Below are 22,797 nucleotides of genomic sequence, written 5' to 3'. Positions count from 1 at the left end.
CCTGTGTGAAAAGTGGGTTCCTCCTCTACTATATCTGCCAGACACCCAAATGTACTTATCAAACTGGGATCACTTGAAATTAAAAGCTTGGCTTGATACTGTATAGGATTCCTAGTGTCTGCTCTCCTCAAATTTCATTAAATGTCCTACAGTAAGACTTTTGAGCCTAGATGGTAGCTTGAATATTTGCAACTAATCTCACTCCTACCTCATTGACAAATAGTGAAAAAAAAATGTTTCAATTTTCTTGTTTAAATTTTGAACTGGGAAAAAAGATGAGTGGCTGATAGCTAAATGAGCAACAGAGAAAGCAGACAGTAACCAAGGTATACCACAGAAGCCCCAGTTCTCAAGAACTGATGAAATCAAACTCCTCTAGAAGTAGGAAGTAGGAGTAAAATGAAGAAAGCAAGAAGTAAAGAAAATTAACTAATAGTGAATCCTGTTACCTATCCTTTAGAATGGCATACCTTGACAACACTCTTGAAGATCAGGTTCCAGCTACACCTCAAGCAGTTTTTGGCTTCAGGATCCCTGCTCCTGTGGTCCCCTCTGTGTATAGTGTCCATGCCCTACCCCTACTTCACCTGCAGAACTCAGAATATAGTAAGTATTCAACAAGTATCTGTTTGAACTAACATAAGAAAGAACTACAGAACCACAATCCATTCCCATATTAAAAGAAAAAAAAAGACTAATTGAAGCCCTTTAGGAGCAGTTAGATCCTGAGATTTTTCTCCCACATTCTGTACATTTTCACCATGTTTCCCACTCCAGCAAAAGGCTAAAAGTATCCTTCTTCTCCAGGGAGGACACTAGGTCCAGATGAAGGTATGGGGCCATACGGAAAACAGGAGCTAGTAAATATATACATTCTGGATGTTGAGACTTGCAATCCTCTCCCTCTCTGCTCTCAGACTTTTGTATCCAGAGATTAAAAGAAGTAGTCCAGGGAATTGGACCAGCCAAGAATGAAGAACTAGATACCAATATCAAGATATCTCCAACAAGATAATAAAATCAGATCACTCATGAAACCCAAGATGCCAAGTCCTATCCATTTATCTATATATTTCAATCAGCTTTTTACCCCCCTTTTTAAATAGAAACAGATGATAAAGTATTACCAGATATCTGCAGAAAAATTTCTAAGAGCAATAAAAAAAGGTTAATCTCAAAGAGACAGATTAGATCTATAATAGATCATTTTTAACATATGTTAGTATCATCATAATGACTGTTCAGTTTATTCCAGAAATATTTAAACATCTACTATGTATCAGGCATTGTTTGAGGTGCTAGGAAAATAGCAGTGAAAAAAAAAAACAGGAAAAAAAGCTCTACCCTCATGAAGCTTTATTTTACTAAGACAGCTAATGGGGTGGGAGTAAGGAATAAAATTTCTCAAAGGAGAAAAGACTTTCTCAGGGAAGTCCTCAGCAAGAGATAAGAGATATTACTTGCAAAGATGATATACTGAAATGCTACTGAAAAACAAAACAAATAATTAAAAAGAGTACCGAGAAATTAAAAACATGACAGCAGAAAGGGAAAGCTTAATACAAAGGTTCAAAGATAATCTAAGGAGGTTTTTTTAGTATTTATTTATTTATCTAAGATAGCACAGCACACCTGCAAGCACAGAGGGGAGGGGCAGAGGGAGAAGAAGAGAGAGTCCCAAGCAGTCTCAGCACTGAGTGCGGAGCCCAACACAGGGCTTAATCCCATGATCCTGAGATCATGACCTGAGCCAAAACCAAGAGTGGGACACTTAACTGACTGTGCCACCCAGGCACCCCAATCTAAGGGGATCTTAAAGAAAGTAGGATAATATCCTAATAATCCAATATCCAAATAAAAGTTCCACAAAAAGAGAGAAAATATCAGGAAAAAAAATCACACACTCCAAGAAAACTACCAAGAAATAAAGAATAGGACTTTCTAAATTAAGAGAGCCCACTGAGTACCCAAGACAATGGAAGAAAACAGATCCATGGCAAGGCACATGAATACGAAATTTCAAAATACTGGAGTTAAAAGATTCTACAAGTTTCCAGCAGGGGGTGGAAGGGGAGGGCAGGCCACATCCAAAGGATCAAAGTCCAAATGGTTTTAGACTTTTAATATACTACTGAAAGCTAGAATTCATTGGATCAGTGTAATGAAAATCCTAAAGAAAATTGATTTCCGGGGAACCTGGGTGGCTCAGTGATTGAGTGCCTGCCTTTGGCTCATCAAGTTGTGATCACCGGGGTCCTGGGATCAAGTCCCACATCAGGCTCCCTGTCCTGGAGCCTGCTTCTCCCTCTGCCTGTCTCTGCCTCTGTGTGTGTGTCTCTCATGAATGAATGAATGAATGAATGAATGAATAAATAAATAAATAAATAAATAAATAAATAAATAAATAAATATCTTTAAAAAAGAAAGAAAAGAAAACTGATTCCCAACTGATGGTTTAACACCCAGATGAGCAGCCTGCATGATGGTTCAATTAAAGGTATTATTAGACATTCAGAGGCTCATATTGAGCTCTACACACTCTTTCCAAAAAAGCTACTCAAGGGTGTGTTCTACCAAAGCAAGAGAGTAAACCAAGAAAGAGCAAGGCATGGGATGGATACAGGATAAAGGAACTCCAATATGAGAGAAAGAAGAAGAGAATCCTTGGATGACAGAGAAGGGAGATGCTATGATGAATACTATGTACCCGCAGAGAAGACTATCACTCTACATTTCTTCAAACAGATAAAACTAATACCTGAGTCAGAATTTCATAAGAGGATCTTTAGAAAATTGAGGAAGTCTACAGTTGCTTCAGGGGCAAGTACACTGAAAAGAAACAAGTTGATTATGCACTCCAAGGCCAACAAAAACCTGCATAAGTAAGAAAAGTAAATAATATACTATATGGCTTACATGGCCATAAGAATAATATAAACACTAAATACTGACCTAATCAAAATTCTACTTTAATTGTACTGAGAGGGTGAAAGAGAAAAAAAGGTGCTAGAAGGGAAAGGCAGTAGATGATAACTAAAACTGAAAAGTCAACAAGAGGCTATTACAAATATGCTATTTTGAAATATGAATGCCAAAAGGATATAAACAATTCTCTAACAGAGTGTATTCTCTCAAGTCTTCAGGTACATCAATGGTCTTGGAGATACTTCCCAAACTTCAGTTTGTTCCCTCAGTTCAGCATGGAGCCTGGGCCTTCCCCTCCACCATATCAGGGCATCAGCTGTGATTATTCATTCTGCCAGCTTTTTCCCTCTCTTTCCAGAAGTCATGTCCACTGACCCTTAGTCAAGAAAAGGTAAAACTAAGAGTACGCATTCATTTCGCTTCACACCAGATTTGGAGTTTCAGGAAGAAATTTCAAGACTTGTCTACTCACACACACGGCTTCTAGAAGGAGGCAGGCAGAGTCTAACCTTGGGTTTTCCCTTAGCGTGGTAACTTACAGTGGTAACTTAGAGTGGTAACTCTTTGGGGAAAAAAATGGTATTAGCTCATGCATCTTTCCTTATTTGGCTCCTGTTGAAAAATCTCTTCTATGTGTTTATGACTCCATGTTCATTTCCTTTAACAGTAGGTGATATTAACCTAGCTTCATTCTACAAGCTTATGTCTGATTCATCTTTTTTTTTTTTAATTAATTTTTATTGGTGTTCAATTTACCAACATACAGAAAAACACCCAGTGCTCATCCCGTCAAGTGTCCACCTCAGTGCCCGTCACCCATTCCCCTCCAACACCCGCCCTCCTCCCCCCTTCCACCACCCCTAGTTCGTTTCCCCGAGTTAGGAGTCTTTATGTTCTGTCTCCCTTCCTGATATTTTTATCTCCCATTGCACCTAAACACACTGCCTTGTGTGTAGTATATTCACATAGTGGGTGAATAACTAGAACTGAATTTAGTAAATATCTCCCCTTATAGTAGTTACAGTCCATTCATGATCTTAGATTCAAATATTTTATCCAGAATGCTCTAATCAGTTTAATAAAGAGAAAGTATATCTTCATTCAAAGTGAAATTGAAAAAAATACTTTGAATAATCTAGCGCACACATGCAAAAGATGACAACATACCTATTAACAGTAATACCTGCTTTACCGGAAGGGAAGGAAAGAAGAGGGGAGAAGGACACTTTTGATGTATACATTAATAGCTACCATACTTGTGAAGCAATTGCAGGTTTATTCCTGAAGTCTCAAATAAGGTGGAATACCAGGTATCAGCAAAGTTTTGTCAAATCAAAAATGTTTATACGTGTAATGAGGGAAAAAATAATAGATACCCAAATCCTGAAAACTAGATTTAAAGGTTCATGAAAGAAATTGCCATTTAATCCTAAACTCAGGAAACACAGTAACAATTACTAGTGTTTATTAAATTTATTGAAAGATGTGCATTTTCTAGCACTGATCTGCTGAATGTCAGGTCTTCGTATCTTCACCCAACATTCTAACCTCCAATTTTTTATCCTTTTATTTTATTATGTTTAGGAATTTCCAGTCAAAATTTTATCCATATATATTACTGTCTATTTACTAATTTCCTTCAGATTTTTACAGAGCCCCAAATCAATAATTTAATGAAAACATGTTCCAAATAACTAAGTGAAAATAAAGCAGCAGATGTGGCAGCTGAAAGCTGCAAAGAACAGAAAGCCAATTCTTCAGGGGAGTGAAACTTAGAATAACTTCAGCTGTGAAAAGGCCTCCCATCCCCCCAAACTAGGAATATTTTATGAAGAAAATAAAAGCATTCAAACGCCAAAGGGGGGGAAAAAACACTTAAAGGATGGAAAATGTTGAAAGAAGCCTGCCAGTGGGACCTGCACTTTTAAGTATCAATCAAGTAGAGAGTCAGCCATATGCAAAGCTTCAAGGATTTCATCAGTGAAGACCATTCTTCTTCTTGGCAAGTTCATTAAAACGGCTATTTCTTTGTAATAGAAAAATGTACTTTCTTTCCTTACTAATCACAAAAGCATTTGTGAGCCTATGTCTATCTCCTAATCACCCAGCTACACACAGTGATGGGTTCGTATGTTATCTGCATCTATGAATCTGATAAAATGTTTGCCAGGAGTACTTTTCCAACAGGGGCTGCTTCAATTCCCTGAGAATGCCCCATTTCCCTCCAAACATACAAGGTCGTTCAATTCTCTGTTAAACACAACAATTAGTTTTCACCAGTTAAAAGAAAGGAACTTACACATGACCTGGAATTGTTCGCCAGGGAAAATATTAATGACTGAGTTTGGAAAAGTAATGAGATCAAATTTAATTCTTCTACTTTGCAGATGAGAAAATTAAGGCTTAGAGAAGTAAAATGACATCACCAAGGCTACTACAGCAATCAGTATCACATTTTGAACCTACAGTATAGGTAGTGGTAAAGAGCAGAAAAGGACACTGAGATGGGGATAAACAGCTGGATAGGTGTTACTGTATGTCCAGGAAATAAGCATGCCAGAAGGCTGAAAGTAAGAAAAGTATTGCAACTTCCAGGAACTACAATGATGCTTCTGAATAGGCTACATGCCACAACTCTGAAGAATAAGATGCTAGACACTACCTTAAAATGTGCCACTGTAGCAAATATTTAGTCTAAGTCATGTGACTACCTCTTCACAAGACTACATATAACTCCCTTGCTTTAAAAAATATTCAATGTAGTGGGATCCCTGGGTGGCGCAGCGGTTTGGCGCCTGCCTTTGGCCCAGGGCGCGATCCTGGAGACCCGGGATCGAATCCCACATCAGGCTCCCAGCGCATGGAGCCTGCTTCTCCCTCTGCCTGTGTCTCTGCCTCTCTCTCTCTCTGACTATCATAAATAAATAAAAATTAAAAAAAAATAAAATAAATTAAAAAAAAATATTCAATGTAGTACTGCCATCAGGATATATAGATCAAAAAACAGAATAGAGAGTCCAGAAACAAACCCTTCAATTTACACTCAAGTGATTTTCAACAAAGGTGCCAAGGCCACTCAATAGGGAAAGGAGAGTATTTTTTTCAACAAGTAGCACTAAAACAACTGCATGTCCACATACAAAGAAATGAATTTAGGCCCTTAGCTCACACTACATACAAAAATTAAATCAAAATGGATTACAGATACAAATAGAAGAGTTAACACTAATATTTTTAGAAGTGAAAAGAAAAGCTTCAAGACATTTGATTAGGCAAAGATTCCTTAGATAGGACACCAAAAGCACAATCTAAACAGGAAAGAATTGATAAACTATACTTCATCAAAATGCAAAACTCTTTTGCTTCACAATATACCATCGAGAAAATGGAAAGACAAGTCACAGAATGCAAAAAAAAAAAAAAATATTTTCAAATTATACGTCTGATAAAGGACTTGTATCCAGAATAAATGAAGAACTCTGGAATATGTAACTCAACAATAAGAAGACAAACACCTCCCCTCCCCCCAAAAAAGAAAACAAACACCCAATTTAAAAATGGGCAAATGATTTCTGTAGACATTTCACCAAAAAAAAGATATAGGAATCATTAATAAGCACACGAAAAGATGCTCAACATCATCAGCCATCAGGGAAACAAAACCACAATGAAATACCACTTCACACCCAGTGGGATAGCTATAATTTAAAAAAAAAAAAATAGTAAGCGTTGGTGAAAATGGAAAGAAACAGTAACCCTTGCACATTCCTGGTGGAAATGTAAAATAGTATGGACACTTTAGAAAACAGTTCGGCAGTTTCTTAAATTTACCATATACCCAGTAATGCCACTCCTTCGTCCTGTGCCAAGAGAAATGAAAACATATGTCCCACAAAGACTCACGTGCAAGTGTTCATAGTAACATTATTTCTAACAGGCAAAAAGTATAAAAAATTCAGATGTTCATCAAACTGAAAAAGGAGAGGCAAAATGTGGTATGTCCATACAAGGGAACACTATTCCACAATAAAAAAATGAAATACCAATATATGCTACAACTTAGATGAACCTTGAAAACATCATACAAGTATAGAAAGCCAGACACAAAAGATCTCATATTGTATGATTTCATTTATATGAAATGTCCAGAAAAGGCAAATCTATAGAAACAGGAGGTAGATTACTGGCTGTCTGGGGCTGGGCATGGAGATTGACTATAAACAGGCATGAGGCATACTATTGGAGTGCTGAAAAGGTTCTGAAACTAGATTATGGTGACAGCATAATTTGATAAATTTACTGAAAACCACTGAGTTGTACACTTAAAATAGATGAACTTTATGGTCTGGAAATTATACCTCAATATTTTTTTCAAGCTAAGGGTAGAGGATAAAGTATAATTAATCATATGGGAGAGAGAACATAGATGAAACAAATTAGGCCATAAAGAGTTAGTTGATTATTGTTAAGGCCAGGGGTTCAGTATCCTAATCCTTTTCTTTTTTATATATATTTAACATAACAATTTGATAATAACAATTTTTGATCATCAAAAAAAGAAATAAATTCCTACGATCTCCAAGTACTTATGAAGGCAAAACTTTCTTTCCTGTCTCGCTAAAAAAAAAACTACAGGGAAATTGGCCCAACATTGAAAATCACCTAAAAGAAAGCAGAGGAAAATAACATTAGTTTCTTGCATATTGGGCACCATATCTATTTTTTAATATATCTTTTTAAAAAAGATTTTATTTATTTGAGAAAGAGAGAATAAGCAGGGAGGAGTGGCAGAAGGAGAGGGAGAAGCAGACTCCCCGCTCAGCAGGAAGTCCAACACAGGGCTCAATCCCAGGACCCAAGGATCATGACCTGAGCTAAAGGCAAATCCTTAACTGACTGAACCACCCAGGCGCCCCTTTAATATAACTTTTAACTTTACATGTATTATTACCTATAGAAGAATAGTGGGATCCCTCGGTGGCTCAGGGGTTGAGCGCCTACCTTCAGCCCAGGGCGTGATCCTGGAGACTCGGGATCGAGTCCCACATCGGGCTCCCTGCATGGAGCCTGCTTCTCCCTCTGCCTGTGTCTCTGTCTGCCTCTGCCTCTCTCTCTCTCTCTCTCTCTCTCTCTCTCTCTCATGAATAAAATCTTTTTAAAAAAAAAAGAATAGTAAAGCATGCCCCCCAAATTAAATTAATATAGACTGCTTTCTCTGACACCACATCTGCTGCAACAAAGACTTGAACAAAGAGGATTCTGATGGAGAACAAAGCAATTACTTTTTCTGGATCTCAGTCTTATCGCCTATAATACATGAGAGGTGGCCAAGATGACACATAAGTTCTTTCAACACTGACAGACACTCTATGATTCTAGAATTTAGTTGCCATTTTTTTCCAGCAACTTCTTGTACCATGGGACATATGATACAGGTTATCTAGGTCCCAGATTGAGAAATAGGCAGAGTTAACCAACAAAAACACATGAGAATTAACCTTGGTGGGCACCTGGGTGGCTCAGTGGTTGAGCATCTGCCTTGGGCTTGGGTCATGATCCCTGGGTCCTAGGATTGAGTGCCACATCAGGCTCCTTGCAGGGAGCCTGCTCCTCTCTCTGCCTAGGTCTCTGCCTCTCTCTAGGTCTCTCACGAATAAATAAATAAAATCTTTAAGGGATCCCTGGGTGGCGCAGCGGTTTGGCGCCTGCCTTTGGCCCAGGGCGCGATCCTGGAGACCCGGGATCGAATCCCACGTCGGGCTCCCGGTGCATGGAGCCTGCTTCTCCCTCTGCCTATGTCTCTGCCTCTCTGTGTGTGTGTGTGTGTGTGTGTGTGTGTGTGTGTGTGTGACTATCATAAATCAATTAAAAAAAAGAATTAACCTTGGTGAAGGTCAAATTTCATTTCTCATGTTACACTGACATGAGTACATTTCTCCTAATCATTTTATTATGAAACTCCTTAGGTTGGCTAAAGACACACACGTGTGTTTGTGTGTGTGCACATATGTGTCTTGAAATTTGACATTTAGTCACACCAACATCTAAGTCTGAAACACTTCAAAATGAGTTTGTGATGACAACTACTCCACACTAAAGTTTCTCAATCACTCCACCTTTTGCGATCTGGATTAATTCTACCACTCCAATCAACCATTCTAAGACTTCCTAAGAACACAGTTTGCAAACTCCGTCCCTTTTAGTCTCCATTCTTTTTGATCAGTAAACAACTTTAGGCTTCCAGTTTCTACTTATTCCTGAAATACACACCTCTCTGAGCATTCCAGGCCATGGTGATTGTCCCTTACTGAATTCATGTGTTCTCATGGCTTTGGGTCTAGCTGTTAAGACAAAGAAATTTGGTGTTTACATAAAAGACCTGAAAAGTTTTAAGTAGGAAGGTTACATCATAGTTGAACTTAAGAAAATTAATCCTGCTGCTCTATGAAGGAAAGAATGAAACAAGCAAACCAAACTGGAGATTACTATAGTAGTCCCCAAGGCAACTGGTAATAAGTAAACCAAGGCAGATATCAAAGAAAAATCAACAGAATTTGGCTCCAAAAATTATATCCATCCCTCAAAGGTTAGCTCAACAGCCTGTACCACCATGACAATATATATCTACCTACAGATCAGCCTAGTTAGAAACCACCCAGACTTATTATCTTTCTCACATGTAACTTTAATACTGATAGGCAGAATGTGGGGCCATATCCATATTCCTCTTAGAATTCTCCACAGTACCTAGTACACAGTAGTATTCAATAAATATTGGTTAAACAATAAGGTATTTCTGCTTGTCACCAGTCTATTTCAGTTTTCACATAACTTTCTAAACTCAAACGCATATACTAAGAATTTTATTTGTTGTTGTTGTTTTTTAGAGAGCATGTGTGCATGCCTGGAGTGGGGAGGGGGAGAGGGAGAGGTAGAGACAGAATCTTCAGTAGGCTCCACACCTAGCGTGGAACCCAACACAGGGCTCAATCTCACCTGAGCTGAAATCAGGAGTCAGAAGCATAACCAACCGAGCCACCCAGGCACCCCAAGAATTGTATTGTTTTATGACATTCTTTAGCTCACATGTTTTTTAACAGTGAATAAACTAAGGCCCAAATTAATAAACATTAAAAAAAATAAAAGTATCATCATTTTGCAACTACCAACGAAATCATGGATCTACACAGTAATTTGCTGGAAACAACTCATATCATGCTTGTAAGAACCAAGTGCATACATCTGTTCCAACCCCACATTTAGTGACACATCAGTAAGAATTAAGTTGGCTGTGGTAGGGATGTTTATACCATAAAAATTGGCAAATAGCCAGTTAAACATTTACCAACACCCACTGGATATAGGCAATGAGGATCAATACCTGATAAAATGATTACCTGAAAGGCTGTTGGGATCTCTATCATAATGCATGAATCAGGCTAATACTTCATGAACCCACTAATAAATCAAAAAACAGAGGCATTACACATTGGACTTCCTAATGTGATGCAGTAGAAAATACACGGCATCACTAGGAACTACCTTCCCAAAAATAGAATGTGAAAAATCAAGCCTACATCTACCTACCAGTTTGTAAGAAATACAAAAGATGGAAGGACAACCAGCCAAATACAGAATGTGCAATGTCTATAAGGGTGGATGATTTTTATATGAATGAGTGAACATCAACCAGCAGGGAGGAAGAAGAGATTGAAGGAGGACCCTATCAATTAAAAGAGATTTAGCAGATGTCAAAACAAACACAATGTGCACTGTAGCCCTTGTTTGGATCCTAATTTGAGCAAGTCACTACAAAAAGACATACTTCAGACAATTCAGAAAATCTGAACACCGGCTAGACACTAAGTATTAAGGGATTATTGTTAATTTTGTTACATGATAAAGGTTTCGTGATTAAGTTTTTTTAAAGGCCTTACCTATTAGAGATACATATAAAATATGTATGAAATTATACAATATCTGGTATTTGATCTGGGGATGGGGATTTTCTACTTTTACATAAATTTGAAGTATTCCATAATACAGTTTTTAACAAAATAGCCAGTATATAGAATGCATATAAAAGAATGACAAAATTATCAGTACTGACTTGGATATATTACCAAAAAATAAAAAACTGTGAAAAAGCACAGGGAAAATATGTACAGTATGATGCCAATTATTTTAAAGACAAAAAAAACATGAAATTGATGTTATAAATGGACTAGAAAATGTCAGAGGGATACCTTTCTTGGAGAGGATCCTGGGTTTGGTGGAAATGAGGTTAAGGACAGATCTGTAATGTTAGAATTTTACACAGAAGAGACTATTTGTCTATTACTCAAATAAGGTGTTTTTTTTTTTTTTATTTGGGAGAGAGAGAAAGAGAGAGAGAGAGAGAGAGAGAGAGAGAATGAATTGGGGCAGGGAGAGAGGCAGAGGGAGGATAAAAGAAACTCAAATAGACTCCAAGCTAAGCATGGAGCCCAATGCTGGGCTCTGTCTCATGACCCTGAGATACTGACCTGAACCGAAACCAAGAGTCCGACGCTTAACCAACTGTGCTACCTAGGTGCCCCTATTCAAATTAGTTTTATAAGCATTTTTTTAAAAGGTTATACCAACATTTCCCACTGCATCCTCCCAAGATTCTAGTCCTGTTCTTTCCCACAGTCCCTTGTTCAAGCACTTAGCCAGCCCAGGGAAAGCTATAAAGCCAGAGAGCAGACAGAAAAGAGAATGCACTCTGCATAACAGCAAGACTAGCTACACTCTCACCTTGGCAAGCCTTTGTAAACCTTCTACTGGCATAAATCACAGCACTATGCTAGCAGAGAAACTTTCACAGAACTATTGAAAAAGAAAAAATTCTATAAAGAAAGAAAGGAACAGGAAATGCCAAAAAGAAGCCAAGGACAGACAGCACACTGAAACCACACCTTCCAGAGATGGAGACTAGCATCTGCTAGTGGCCTAGATGAACACACTGAGTATCTGGCCCAGACAAGCTTGGAAACACCAGCACTGTATTTTTACCTCTGAAATTTTCATCTAGCCTAACAGCTCAACTATACTTCTCCATGTTTAAATGATCTTCTAGATTTCAAATCTCATGACCAGGTGACACTATATTGCAGGCAACATCTTTTATCCATCAACTCTTGAGAAGCTCAAAAGGAAATCTTAATGCTCTGTCACTACCAATTCTGAATGTGTTACTTCTCATTATAGACCTCTACCACAAATAAGATCAGGCCTGAAAGCAAGGATTCAGATCTAGAAAGCCAATGAATTCCTTGGCCCTTCAAAGATAAATGGCTGCTGTGGCAACCAACTGCTCAGGTGTGGAGAGGAGTCTCAGTCCTCAGCTGGCTGGTGAAGGAGGATGAGGGCTGTAACCAACAGGAATAATAATAGCACTGTGCCTTCTGCCCCTCTTAAGAATTCAATATCCAGGGGCACCTGAGTGACTCAGTCGGTTAAGGTTCCAACTCTTGAGCTCAGCTCAGGTCTTGATTTTAGGGTTGTGAGTTCAAGCCCCTCATTACGCTCTATGTTAGGTGTGGAGCCAACTTAAGAAAAAAAATTCAACATCCAAAACAGGCAGCTGAACAGAGATATGACTACCCAAAATCTGGCCAAATGCACAAGTCGGGAGACACAAGTGGGGTAGAGAGAAGTACTTGCCCCTTCTTAAGGCAGTGGAGGAATGTAGGCCCTAGCAATGGGCTACATGCACTTAAAACCCAGCACCACCATCTATTAGCTCCACAACCTTAGCCAAATTAACTTCTGCACCTCAGTTTCTGTATCTCAAAGTGGGATTCAACAGCACCTACCTCATTAGGGTTACTGTAAGTAAAACGATAATGCATAGAAAGTGCTTTAAATGTGTCCTCTGTAAAAAGTAAGCCTCAAATTCAAATCAGCCATCATCACCACTGTATCTAGTGCTAGGCGTTAATAAAGAACCTAAAAACAACTCTAACAAATAGGGAAACTTGGCTTGGGACTGGCATACTGATAGGTAAAGAATATACTACTTGATAAAGAAACTAGATGAACTGGTTTCACATATAAGAGGAAAAGTACAGCTGGATGCAAGCAGTCAGGAATGGTTCTTTAAATGTTTTCCAAACACTAAAAGGGATTCCCTCCATGATTTGTGGTAGCTGTATGATTAGTTAAGCAGTTAAAAGTCCAATAATGAGTATGCTGCCAAACTCATTATCTAAGTTAAAGATAAGAAGTGTCCACACATGGGACAGCCCGGGTGGCTCAGCGGTTTAGCGCCTGCCTTTGGCCCAGGGCCTGATCCTGGGGACCCGGGATGGAGTCCCGCATCGGGCTCCCTGCATGGAGCCTACTTCTCCCTCTGCTTGTGTCTCTGCCTGCCCCACCCCTCTCTCTCATGAATAAATAAATAAAAATCTTAAAAAAAAAAAAGAAGTGTCCACACAGGGACACCTGGGTGGCTTAGCAGTTGAGCATCTGCCTTCAACTCAGAGTGTGATCCCAGGATCTGGGATTGAGTCCTGCATCGGGCTCCCTGCATGGAGCCTGCTTCTGTTCCCTCTGCCTATGTCTCTGCCTCTCTCTGTGTGTGTCTTTCATGAATAAATAAATAAATCTTTAAAGAAAAAGAAGTGTCCACACAACTGACAAGTTCAACAAGGTTACAAGATAGATCAATATATAAAAACCAATTGTATTTCTAAACGCCAGCAATGAAGACTGCAAAAATGAAATTAAGAAAATAATTCCCTTTAGACTAACATCAAAATAAACAAAACACTTAAGAATAAATTTTTACAAATGTAAAACTTATATGTGAAAACTATAAAATAGGGATCCCTGGGTGGCGCAGCGGTTTAGCGCCTGCCTTTGGCCCAGGGCGCGATCCTGGAGACCCGGATCGAATCCCACATCGGGCTCCTGGTGCATGGAGCCTGCTTCTCCCTCTGCCTATGTCTCTGCCTCTCTCTCTCTCTCTCTCTCTCTCTCTGACTATCATAAATAAATAAAAATTTAAAAAAAGAAAGAAAACTATAAAATATTGTTGAAAGAAACTAAAGACTTAAATGGAAATACATCCTATGTTCATGGATTGGAAGACTTAATATCGTTAAGATGGAAAACATGTTGTACACCATAAATATGCACAATTTTTATTTGTCCATTAGCCTTATTATTAAGTTTGGGAAAAAATACTGTTGAATAGCAATACTAACCAAACTGATCTACACAGTCCATGTAATCCCTGCCAAACTCCCAGCTGCCTTTCTTTTTTTTAAATAGAAATTGACAACCTGATCCTAAATTTCATTTGGAAATGCAAGGGATCCAGAATACCAAAACAATCTTGAAAAAGAAGAGAGGTGCCTTGTGGATCCTGCGCCGGCGGAGACGCGCGCTGCTAACCTGGTCTCCTTCGCGCGTCCCTTACAGCCGCTGGTCTCGGGGCACAATGGCAACTCTTAAGGAAAAACTGATTGCACCAGTTGCAGAAGAAGAGGCTGCAATCCCAAACAATAAGATCACTGTAGTGGGTGTTGGACAAGTTGGTATGGCATGTGCCATCAGCATTCTGGGAAAGTCTCTGGCTGATGAACTTGCCCTTGTGGATGTTTTAGAAGATAAACTCAAAGGAGAAATGATGGATCTACAGCATGGGAGCTTATTTCTACAGACACCTAAAATTGTGGCAGATAAAGATTACTCTGTGACTGCCAATTCTAAGATTGTGGTGGTGACTGCAGGAGTCCGCCAGCAGGAGGGAGAGAGCCGCCTCAATCTGGTGCAAAGGAATGTTAATGTCTTCAAATTCATTATTCCTCAGATAGTCAAGTACAGTCCTGATTGTATCATAATTGTGGTTTCCAACCCAGTGGATATTCTTACATATGTTACCTGGAAACTAAGTGGACTACCCAAGCACCGTGTGATTGGAAGTGGGTGTAATCTGGATTCTGCTAGATTTCGCTATCTTATGGCTGAAAAACTTGGCATTCATCCCAGCAGCTGCTATGGATGGATTTTGGGAGAACATGGCGACTCAAGTGTGGCTGTGTGGAGTGGAGTGAATGTGGCAGGTGTTTCTCTTCAGGAACTGAATCCAGAAATGGGAACAGACAACGACAGTGAAAATTGGAAGGAAGTGCATAAGATGGTGGTTAAAAGTGCCTATGAAGTCATCAAGCTAAAAGGATATACCAACTGGGCTATTGGATTAAGTGTGGCTGATCTCATTGAATCCATGTTGAAACATCTCTCCAGGATTCATCCAGTGTCAACAATGGTGAAGGGCATGTATGGTATTGAGAACGAAGTCTTCCTGAGTCTTCCGTGTATCCTGAACGCTCGGGGCTTAACCAGTGTGATCAATCAGAAGCTGAAGGATGATGAGGTTGCCCAGCTCAAGAAAAGTGCAGATACCTTGTGGGATATCCAGAAAGACCTAAAAGATCTGTGACTTCTGGCTTCTAGGCTGTAGAAATTTAAAACCATGATGTAATTAACTGTGAGCCTTTAGTTTTTCATCCATATACATGGATCACAGTTTGCTTTTATCTTCCTAAATATGTGAATCTGGGCTCACAGAATCAAAGCCCATGCTTGGTTTAATGCTTGCAATATGAGCCTTGAACAAATAAAATTAACTAACGTAGTGTGCTTCTAAAAAAAAAAAAGAAGAGAGGCACCTGGGTGGCTTGGTTGGTTAAACATCTGATGCTTGGTTTCAGCTCAGGTCATGATCTCAGGGTCTTGAGATCAAGCCTGCATTGGGCTCCACGCTCAGCAGGGAGTCTGCTTGAGATTCTCTCGCTCTGTCTCCCTCTGCCCCTCCACACCCCGTGCACTTGCTGCTCACTTCTGCTCATGCTCTCTCTCTCTCTATCTCAAATAAATAAATAAATAAATAAATAAATAAATAAATAAATAAATCTTTTTTAAAAAGAAAGAAAAGAAGAAAATGAAAGTGAGCAGACTCATATCCCAACTGCAAAATGTATTATAATTTTGCAGCAATCACGACAGTATGATACTAGCACAAGGATAGATATATTAGGGCAGCCCAGATGGCTCAGTGGTTTAGCGCTGCCTTCAGCCCGGGGTGTGATAACTGGAGACCCGGGATCAAGTCCCACGTCGGGCTCCCTGCATGGAGCCTGCTTCTCCCTCTGCCTGTGTCTCTGCCTCTTTCTCTCTGTGTGTCTCTCATGAATAAATAAATTCTTTTTTTAAAAAAAGGATAGATATATTAATGAATGGAATAGAATTAAGAATCCAGAAACAATCCTTTATGTTTATGGTCAGTCGATTTTTAACAAGTGGATAAGTGGGCCAGGAAAATAAAAGGTAAGTAATACTTTTCTCAACAAATGGTCCTGGGACAACTAGATAGCCACATGCAAAAAACAAATTTTTTTGAACCCCTACTCTCACATCACATACAAAAAAATAAACTCAAAATGGATCACAGACCTAAATATAAGAGTTAAAAACATAAAAATCTTAGAAGAAAAGAGGAGTATGTGTTTGTGACCTTGAGTTAGGCAATAAATTCTTAGATATGACACCAAAAGCACAAATGATAAAAAAAAATAGATAAACTGGGCTTCATCAAAATTAAAAGCTTCTGCACTTCAAAGGATACCATTAAAAAGGTTGAAAGGACAACCCACAAAATGAGAGAAAATATTTTTAAATCATGGATCTGAAAAGGGGCTTGTATCCAAAATATATAAAGAACCCTTACAACTCAACAGGAAGAGACAAATATAGCCCAATTTAAAAATGGGTAAAGGGCAGTCCGGGTGGCTCAGTGGTTTGGCACCTGTCTTCGGTCCAGGGCATGACCCTGGAGACCCGGGACTGAGTCCCACGTTGGGCTCCCTGCATGGAGCCTGCTTCTCCCTCTGCCTGTGTCTCTGCCCCCCCCCCCCCCGGCTCTTGGTCTCTCATGAATAAATAAAATCTTAAAAAAAAAAAAAAACAGGTAAAGATTTTGAACAGATATTTCTCCAAAAATGACATAAAATGGGCAATAAGCATATGAAAAGATGTTTAACACCATTTGTCATTAGAAAAATGCAAATCAAGGGGCACCTGGCTGGTTCAGTCAGGAGAGCATCCAACTCTTGATCTTGGGGTTGTGGGTTTGAGCCCCACATTAGGTATTGAGATTATTTTAAAATAACAATAATTTTTAAAAAGAAAATGCAAATCAAAACCATGATAAGATACCATTTCATACCTACTAGGATGACTAAAATAAAAAGGACAGGCAATAAGTATTTCAAGAGTGAAAAAGTACAGTCCTCACATACTGCTAGTGAGATGAGGTAAATTGGTACAGCCACTTTGGTAGTTCCTCAAGATGTCCAACTTAGAGTTGCCATAAGACCCAGAAATTCCACTCCCATGTATATCCATGAACTGAGAAATGGATAAAATGTGTCATATTCCTACAATATAATATTATTCATCCATAGAAAGAATGAAGTACTCCTACATGCTACAACATGGATATACCGCAAATATTATAATAAGGGAAAGAAGCCAGTTACAAAAGACCATATATTGTATGATGCCATTAATATGGAATGTCCAGAACAGGCAAATTCATAGAAACAGACAGTGGGCTAGAGGTTGCCAAGAGCTGGGGGGAGTGGAAACAGTAATGAAGAAGAATAAATATGAGGTTTCTTTTTGGGTGAGGAAAATGTTCTAAAATTGGATAATGCTAGTGGCTGCACAACAGTATGAATACAGTACAAGCCACTGAACTATATATTTTTAAAGGGCGAATTTTACAGTGTGCAGATTTTACCTCAATAAAGCTTTAATTAAAAAAAAAACTGTCCAGACTACCAAAGTGAACCCTTAACCAGCTGTGTACTGCAGACCCAAAAGTTTGGGGGTGGAACAGGAATCCCACAATCCTACTAGATTTTAAAAGGGAATAAGCACTCATACAAATGATACAGTAAGAAAATCTATAAAGCTGAGGCCATTTATGTGAGCAAATTCATCCTTTAGAGAACTTGAAGGTTATATTTGATAAGAGATGTTGTGTCTCTTATTCCCAAAGGGTTTACATATTTCTCAAGTTGCAGAAAGAAATACTAATTTGTAGAAAAACCCAGACAGACTCTTCTCAGCTGGCCAACTAAATAATACAACCCCCTTCCAAGTTGAGACAGAGCCTTATCACACTTTGCCCATCTGTACATCTCACAATGGAGGCTATGGGAAGTCCTTCAAAAACTATTCCTCAATGTTGGAAGGGCACTTTAGAGGAATCTGAAGAACATGTCAGAGCCCTATAGAATGTTATAGAATGCTTCTGTCCTTTTAGCTACATTCTAAGAAGTGGCAGCAGACTGGCCACAAAGATACCCTGGACATAGTATGGTAGGCAAGTTTGAAACAGGTAAACTCAGTCAGAAAGGACATTTCTGGTACTCTCAGGTACCACTGTAGTTGCTGCAGCTATAGAGCGAAAAGAAAAATTTTAATATCTGTACATGAGGCAAAATTAAAAAGATACAAGTGGCTATTCAATGAAAAGTAAGTTTCTCTCTCACTCCTGTCCCCAGTCATCTTATTCTCTTCCCCAGAGGCAACCACAGTTGCCTACACATTCTGCATCATGCCTCTTTCACTTAATTTATCACAGATGGCTCTTCACTTAATACACATCCCTTATTCTTTTTAACTGCTTCATAAGTTTCCATAATACAGATGTACTATAATTTCTTAACACTGGAATTAATTATTATTTCCAGTACATCTAAAGCAGAAATAAAACATTAGCTATCCAAGGGTAGATACTACCCATGGATGTGTTTTTGTTCAGCCACCACCATGGTTTTAACACGTGTATCTGAATATATTTGGCCATATGGGATGTGGTGGAAAGAGCTGTCTACCAACATCCACTCCTCTTTTATCGGAGGGATGTCAATGAGAAATAGCTACCCTGCCAGGGACTACATTTCCTAGCTGCCTAGCAGCTAGCTAGATCCATGCAACTAAGTTTCCTCAGCTAGAATTGAGCGGAAGTGATGAAGGTTTCTGGTCTTCAGCTTTAAAAAGATGGCTGTTTTCTCCATACAAGCACTGCCCCTTCTGCCAGGTGGATGCTCAACGCCTGGAACAGGGCTATTTATGGTAGAGGCGGCAATGAAGGGGTAGACCACCACCGTGGCAACCTGCAGCTGCAAGCCTTAGGTATGGCTCTGGAAGGGGCAGGTCACTGCTAGGAGTGGAAGGAGGGGAGTTCCCACCCACACAGAACAAAAGAAACCCCTGTTATGAGAAAATTTGCTTTATGAAAACAACTGTTTCAATGAGGAAAAGGAAGTCAAGATCCAAAAAGCACTGTCTTCAAAGTGCGATTTTTCTTACAGGAATTTCAGTAATAAAATATATTCTCTAAAACAAAATAATAATAAAATAAAATATGTGTTATGGCTCTAAATACAGAGCTATAAAATCTAAACAGCACTGAACAAGTTCCAAGTCTGACTGCATCTAGATTTTGTATACTTGCATCATCACTGATTCAGTCTTTCTTGCACATTTCTGTTTTCTCTCAAATGCAGCAGCTGTTTGGGCCTGGACAGGATGGCTCCATGACCTGGATCAGCTATTACAAAAGGTGATTTCCCTTTTACACACAACAATCATGTCATACCAGCTTATCCCTATGAAAACATACATTTTAGATGTCATACCAGCACCCACCCATCTAAAGCCCTAGGATAACCTAGACTCCTAGAAATTTAGGTTCATACTGTTTTTACAGATATCAAAGATAAAGTCAATTGTCCCATCCTGCTCAAGTGGCTTGTTCACTTTTATAGATACACATTCTAAATCTAAATGTAATTCTCCTCCATATCACGTAACTGATCTTCCTAAATTTGAAGGCATTAATGTCACCCTCTTCTAAGCTCTTTTTAAGTCCAAATCCTTCACCAAGTCTGTGAGAAGGATTCTCTGTAGGCTCTCGTCCCCTTGGTCACTACAGTCTTCTATTTCCTTCTCCTCCCTTTATAGAAACATCATCACTCCTATATAACAACCACCTTATTGTTTTCTTCACTTTCTTCTTTCATTCTTGCTTCTTTGCATCTTGTGTCTATCCTATTTCTTCTCCACACAATCAGTCCACCATAGGCCACTCTGACTCAGCTCAACAACCTAGCCTCACTTACTTTGTTTTTTACAATCCTTTGCTTCTAATAGAGCAGGCAAGTGGGGCTCAGTTCCTCTGTGAGGCCACCAAGCAACTGTAGGGAACAGATCACATTCCTGCCCCACTGGAGATCAAGAGGGTCAGGGGACTTTGTCCTCACTCTGCTTTCCTCAGTGATTTCTGTGCAAATGAGTGCCTATGGGCCAAACATGTTGCTATTAGGATTATGTTTATTATCTTACCAAAACCCTACAGCTCCGTGGACTGTTGCCCCTATTTTAGAGATTAAAAATCTGAAATGCAGAAAGATTAAGCCACTTGCTGAAAATCAAAACAGTTAATAAGAGCTAAGCTGGACTCCAAATCCAGTCTTGTCTTTTCCACCATATGATGCAATGTCGTAAAAGCCACAGCACATCCATTCCCCAGCACAGCTGGCACTCCTTGTGGGCTTGCACAGCCAGAAAGATGCTTGCACGTTTCCAGCCTCTCCTTGCAAGGAAAATGTATTAAGATAGCTGCCCAGATTGTTTTAATCTTCTTGCATGCACAGAAAAATCTTCTGGGTCATAATCCGCCAGCCATGTGAAATTTTTATAGCATCATCATCCATGGCTATTCCCACCTCAAATACCAGTTACTATGAAATTATGCCAGAATTTGGATCAAAGTATGGGAGAAAATGCAAGGCAAATTTTTATCTGATGAACTCATGGCAGAGAATCAAATTTCATAGAGAGTTCCAGACTCTAGTATATTAAAAAACAATCTGCAACTTTACTGTGAGGAGACTACTTTATTAGAACAACTAAAACATGCTGAGCTCTGCTGGGACACAGAGGTCATGCTAATGTGTGAGCCAAGGAGAGTCTTTTCTTGCTTTAGTAGAAAAGATAATAATCTGCAAATCACTAGCATCTGAGGCTGGCTTGATTTAAAATGCACACAAATATAGAAAAAGTTCCAGGAAATCACTGTATTTATAGCTTGCCTACATTAGTCAGTGGAAAGGCCCTTGCTGCTCCCAAAATAACACTTGGGAAGGCGCTGCATCCTAGCACCTTCACTAAGCAAAGGCATGCATGGTTCTCATCTGCTGTTCTGTAGGTTCCCTAGGAGGACATCTCCCACTTCCCAGGAAGCCAGGGAAGCAGACAGGACCCTCCAACCTCTACCCCCCTCCAACCCAGCTGTATAGCAGCTGGCTCAAGGAAGCCCCACCCCCAGAAGCCCCTCAGCAGGCCACCTGGAGGAGCCCTTGCCCAGTTCCCTCCACCAACCACCTAACCATCAGTCAGATTTAGAAAGCGGGGCCCCCTTGGCATTAAACCCTCCAATACACAGGATCTTCACAAGGATAAGATACAGAAGATTCTGGCCAGGTGTCAATTGCCAAGATCTTTCATACATAAGTGTCTCAGGAAATAACAGACAGCAAATTACCACAATGCAGAGAACAAGACCCCAGCCATGCACTCAGTGGGATGTCTGGGGTTAAAGGATTTTCATCTTCTTGGTACAGAATTTCATAATTCTTGGTCCATATGAGTGTGGGCAAGGCTCCAGACACATGGGATATTTATTTGCCTAGAAGTGCTTCCCCCCCGCCCCCAGAATACCATAGCAACTCAAAGACCTTCCTGGGATGGGAAATGGCCAGATCTGCTCATTCTGTGGACTCACAAAGGCCTCTGTGGCAGACATACATCCAGTGACTCCAACAGGAAAGGGAAAGACTGGGGTGCAGAGGGGCACTTCACCTGGCACACTGGGCTGGAAGACTTTATTCAGATCCAAGGAGGAGGCTCTGGAATGGGTTTTCTGTGGTCGCGGTGGTGGGGTGGGAGGGTCCTCGCCCCTTTTCATGGCCTCTTCTATGGAGGTGCTAGAGTAAGATCTGCAGCAAAATAAGGGAAGGTCAGAAGGGAGATAGCAAAGCTTTAGTCTCTGAAGCAGGACTGAAATGAAAATACCCAAAAAAGTCAAAATCACTATAAAGGACTGACAAGTGCCCATCTCAAAGCAATCATGAGTTCGACTGTCCCTTGGGTGCCATTATCTGTCCAAACCCAAACCATGAACCAGAACCTTTTTTAACCTCTTTGTTCATATTATATCTTAGACCTAAATTTACCCAAAGGAAAAGCTTTCCATAAATTCAAAACAGTTTTTATTGGTACTGCCGATAAAAATAACATGTAAACCTTCAGCTTAGGCATTTCCATATTGTAACAGAAGGGGTTGGTGGTCTTAACGGGCTGCAGCACTTTTCTCCTGTTTACATGTGACCTTGATGACAGGCATGTGTGGAAGCGGGGCAGATAACCCAAGAGTAAGCATCAGATGCTCAAGGGAATATGCCACAAATAAAATTTAGGAAAGGGAAACATATCAATCAGATGGAGGGTCTAGGCTGTTTTACCATGAGAAATACCAGTATGGGGAAATTTTCAAAGCAAAAGCTTCCTCTTAACTTTCTCCCTCAATCTGTAACAAGGCAGTAACTAACTAGACAACTTCTGAAATTATAACTCCAATAATTACATTCAAAGAAACAGGAAATAAATAACCTGCCAAAGGTCACACAGCTAGGTAGTTACACTGGTTCAATTCAAACTACAATCTATTTCTAAATCCCATTTTAAAAATATTCTGATACTGTCTAC

General features: G+C 39.6%; 2 protein-coding genes across 19 annotated transcripts in view; one reads left to right on the top strand and one right to left on the bottom strand.

Annotated features, from left to right (window-relative positions):
• Positions 1 to 22,797, bottom strand: part of REPS2 (RALBP1 associated Eps domain containing 2) — a 222,107-nt gene that overhangs the window by 63,269 nt on the left and 136,041 nt on the right. For all 18 annotated transcript variants that reach the window (XM_072743698.1, XM_025997515.2, XM_025997510.2 and 15 more), the window contains one exon: positions 21,892 to 22,028. In XM_072743698.1, the coding sequence (XP_072599799.1) occupies positions 21,892 to 22,028 (137 nt within the window). The remainder of the gene's footprint in view (positions 1 to 21,891; positions 22,029 to 22,797) is intronic.
• Positions 14,311 to 15,614, top strand: LOC112919141 (L-lactate dehydrogenase B chain). The gene has a single exon (XM_025997518.2). The coding sequence runs from the start codon at positions 14,393 to 14,395 to the stop codon at positions 15,395 to 15,397; it is 1,005 nt and encodes a 334-aa protein (XP_025853303.2). The 5' UTR covers positions 14,311 to 14,392; the 3' UTR covers positions 15,398 to 15,614.

Source organism: Vulpes vulpes, chromosome X, assembly GCF_048418805.1.
Source record: "Vulpes vulpes isolate BD-2025 chromosome X, VulVul3, whole genome shotgun sequence".
NCBI lineage: Eukaryota > Metazoa > Chordata > Mammalia > Carnivora > Canidae > Vulpes > Vulpes vulpes.
Note: the sequence above shows the minus strand (reverse complement) of the source record. Positions and strands in the feature narration are given on the sequence as shown.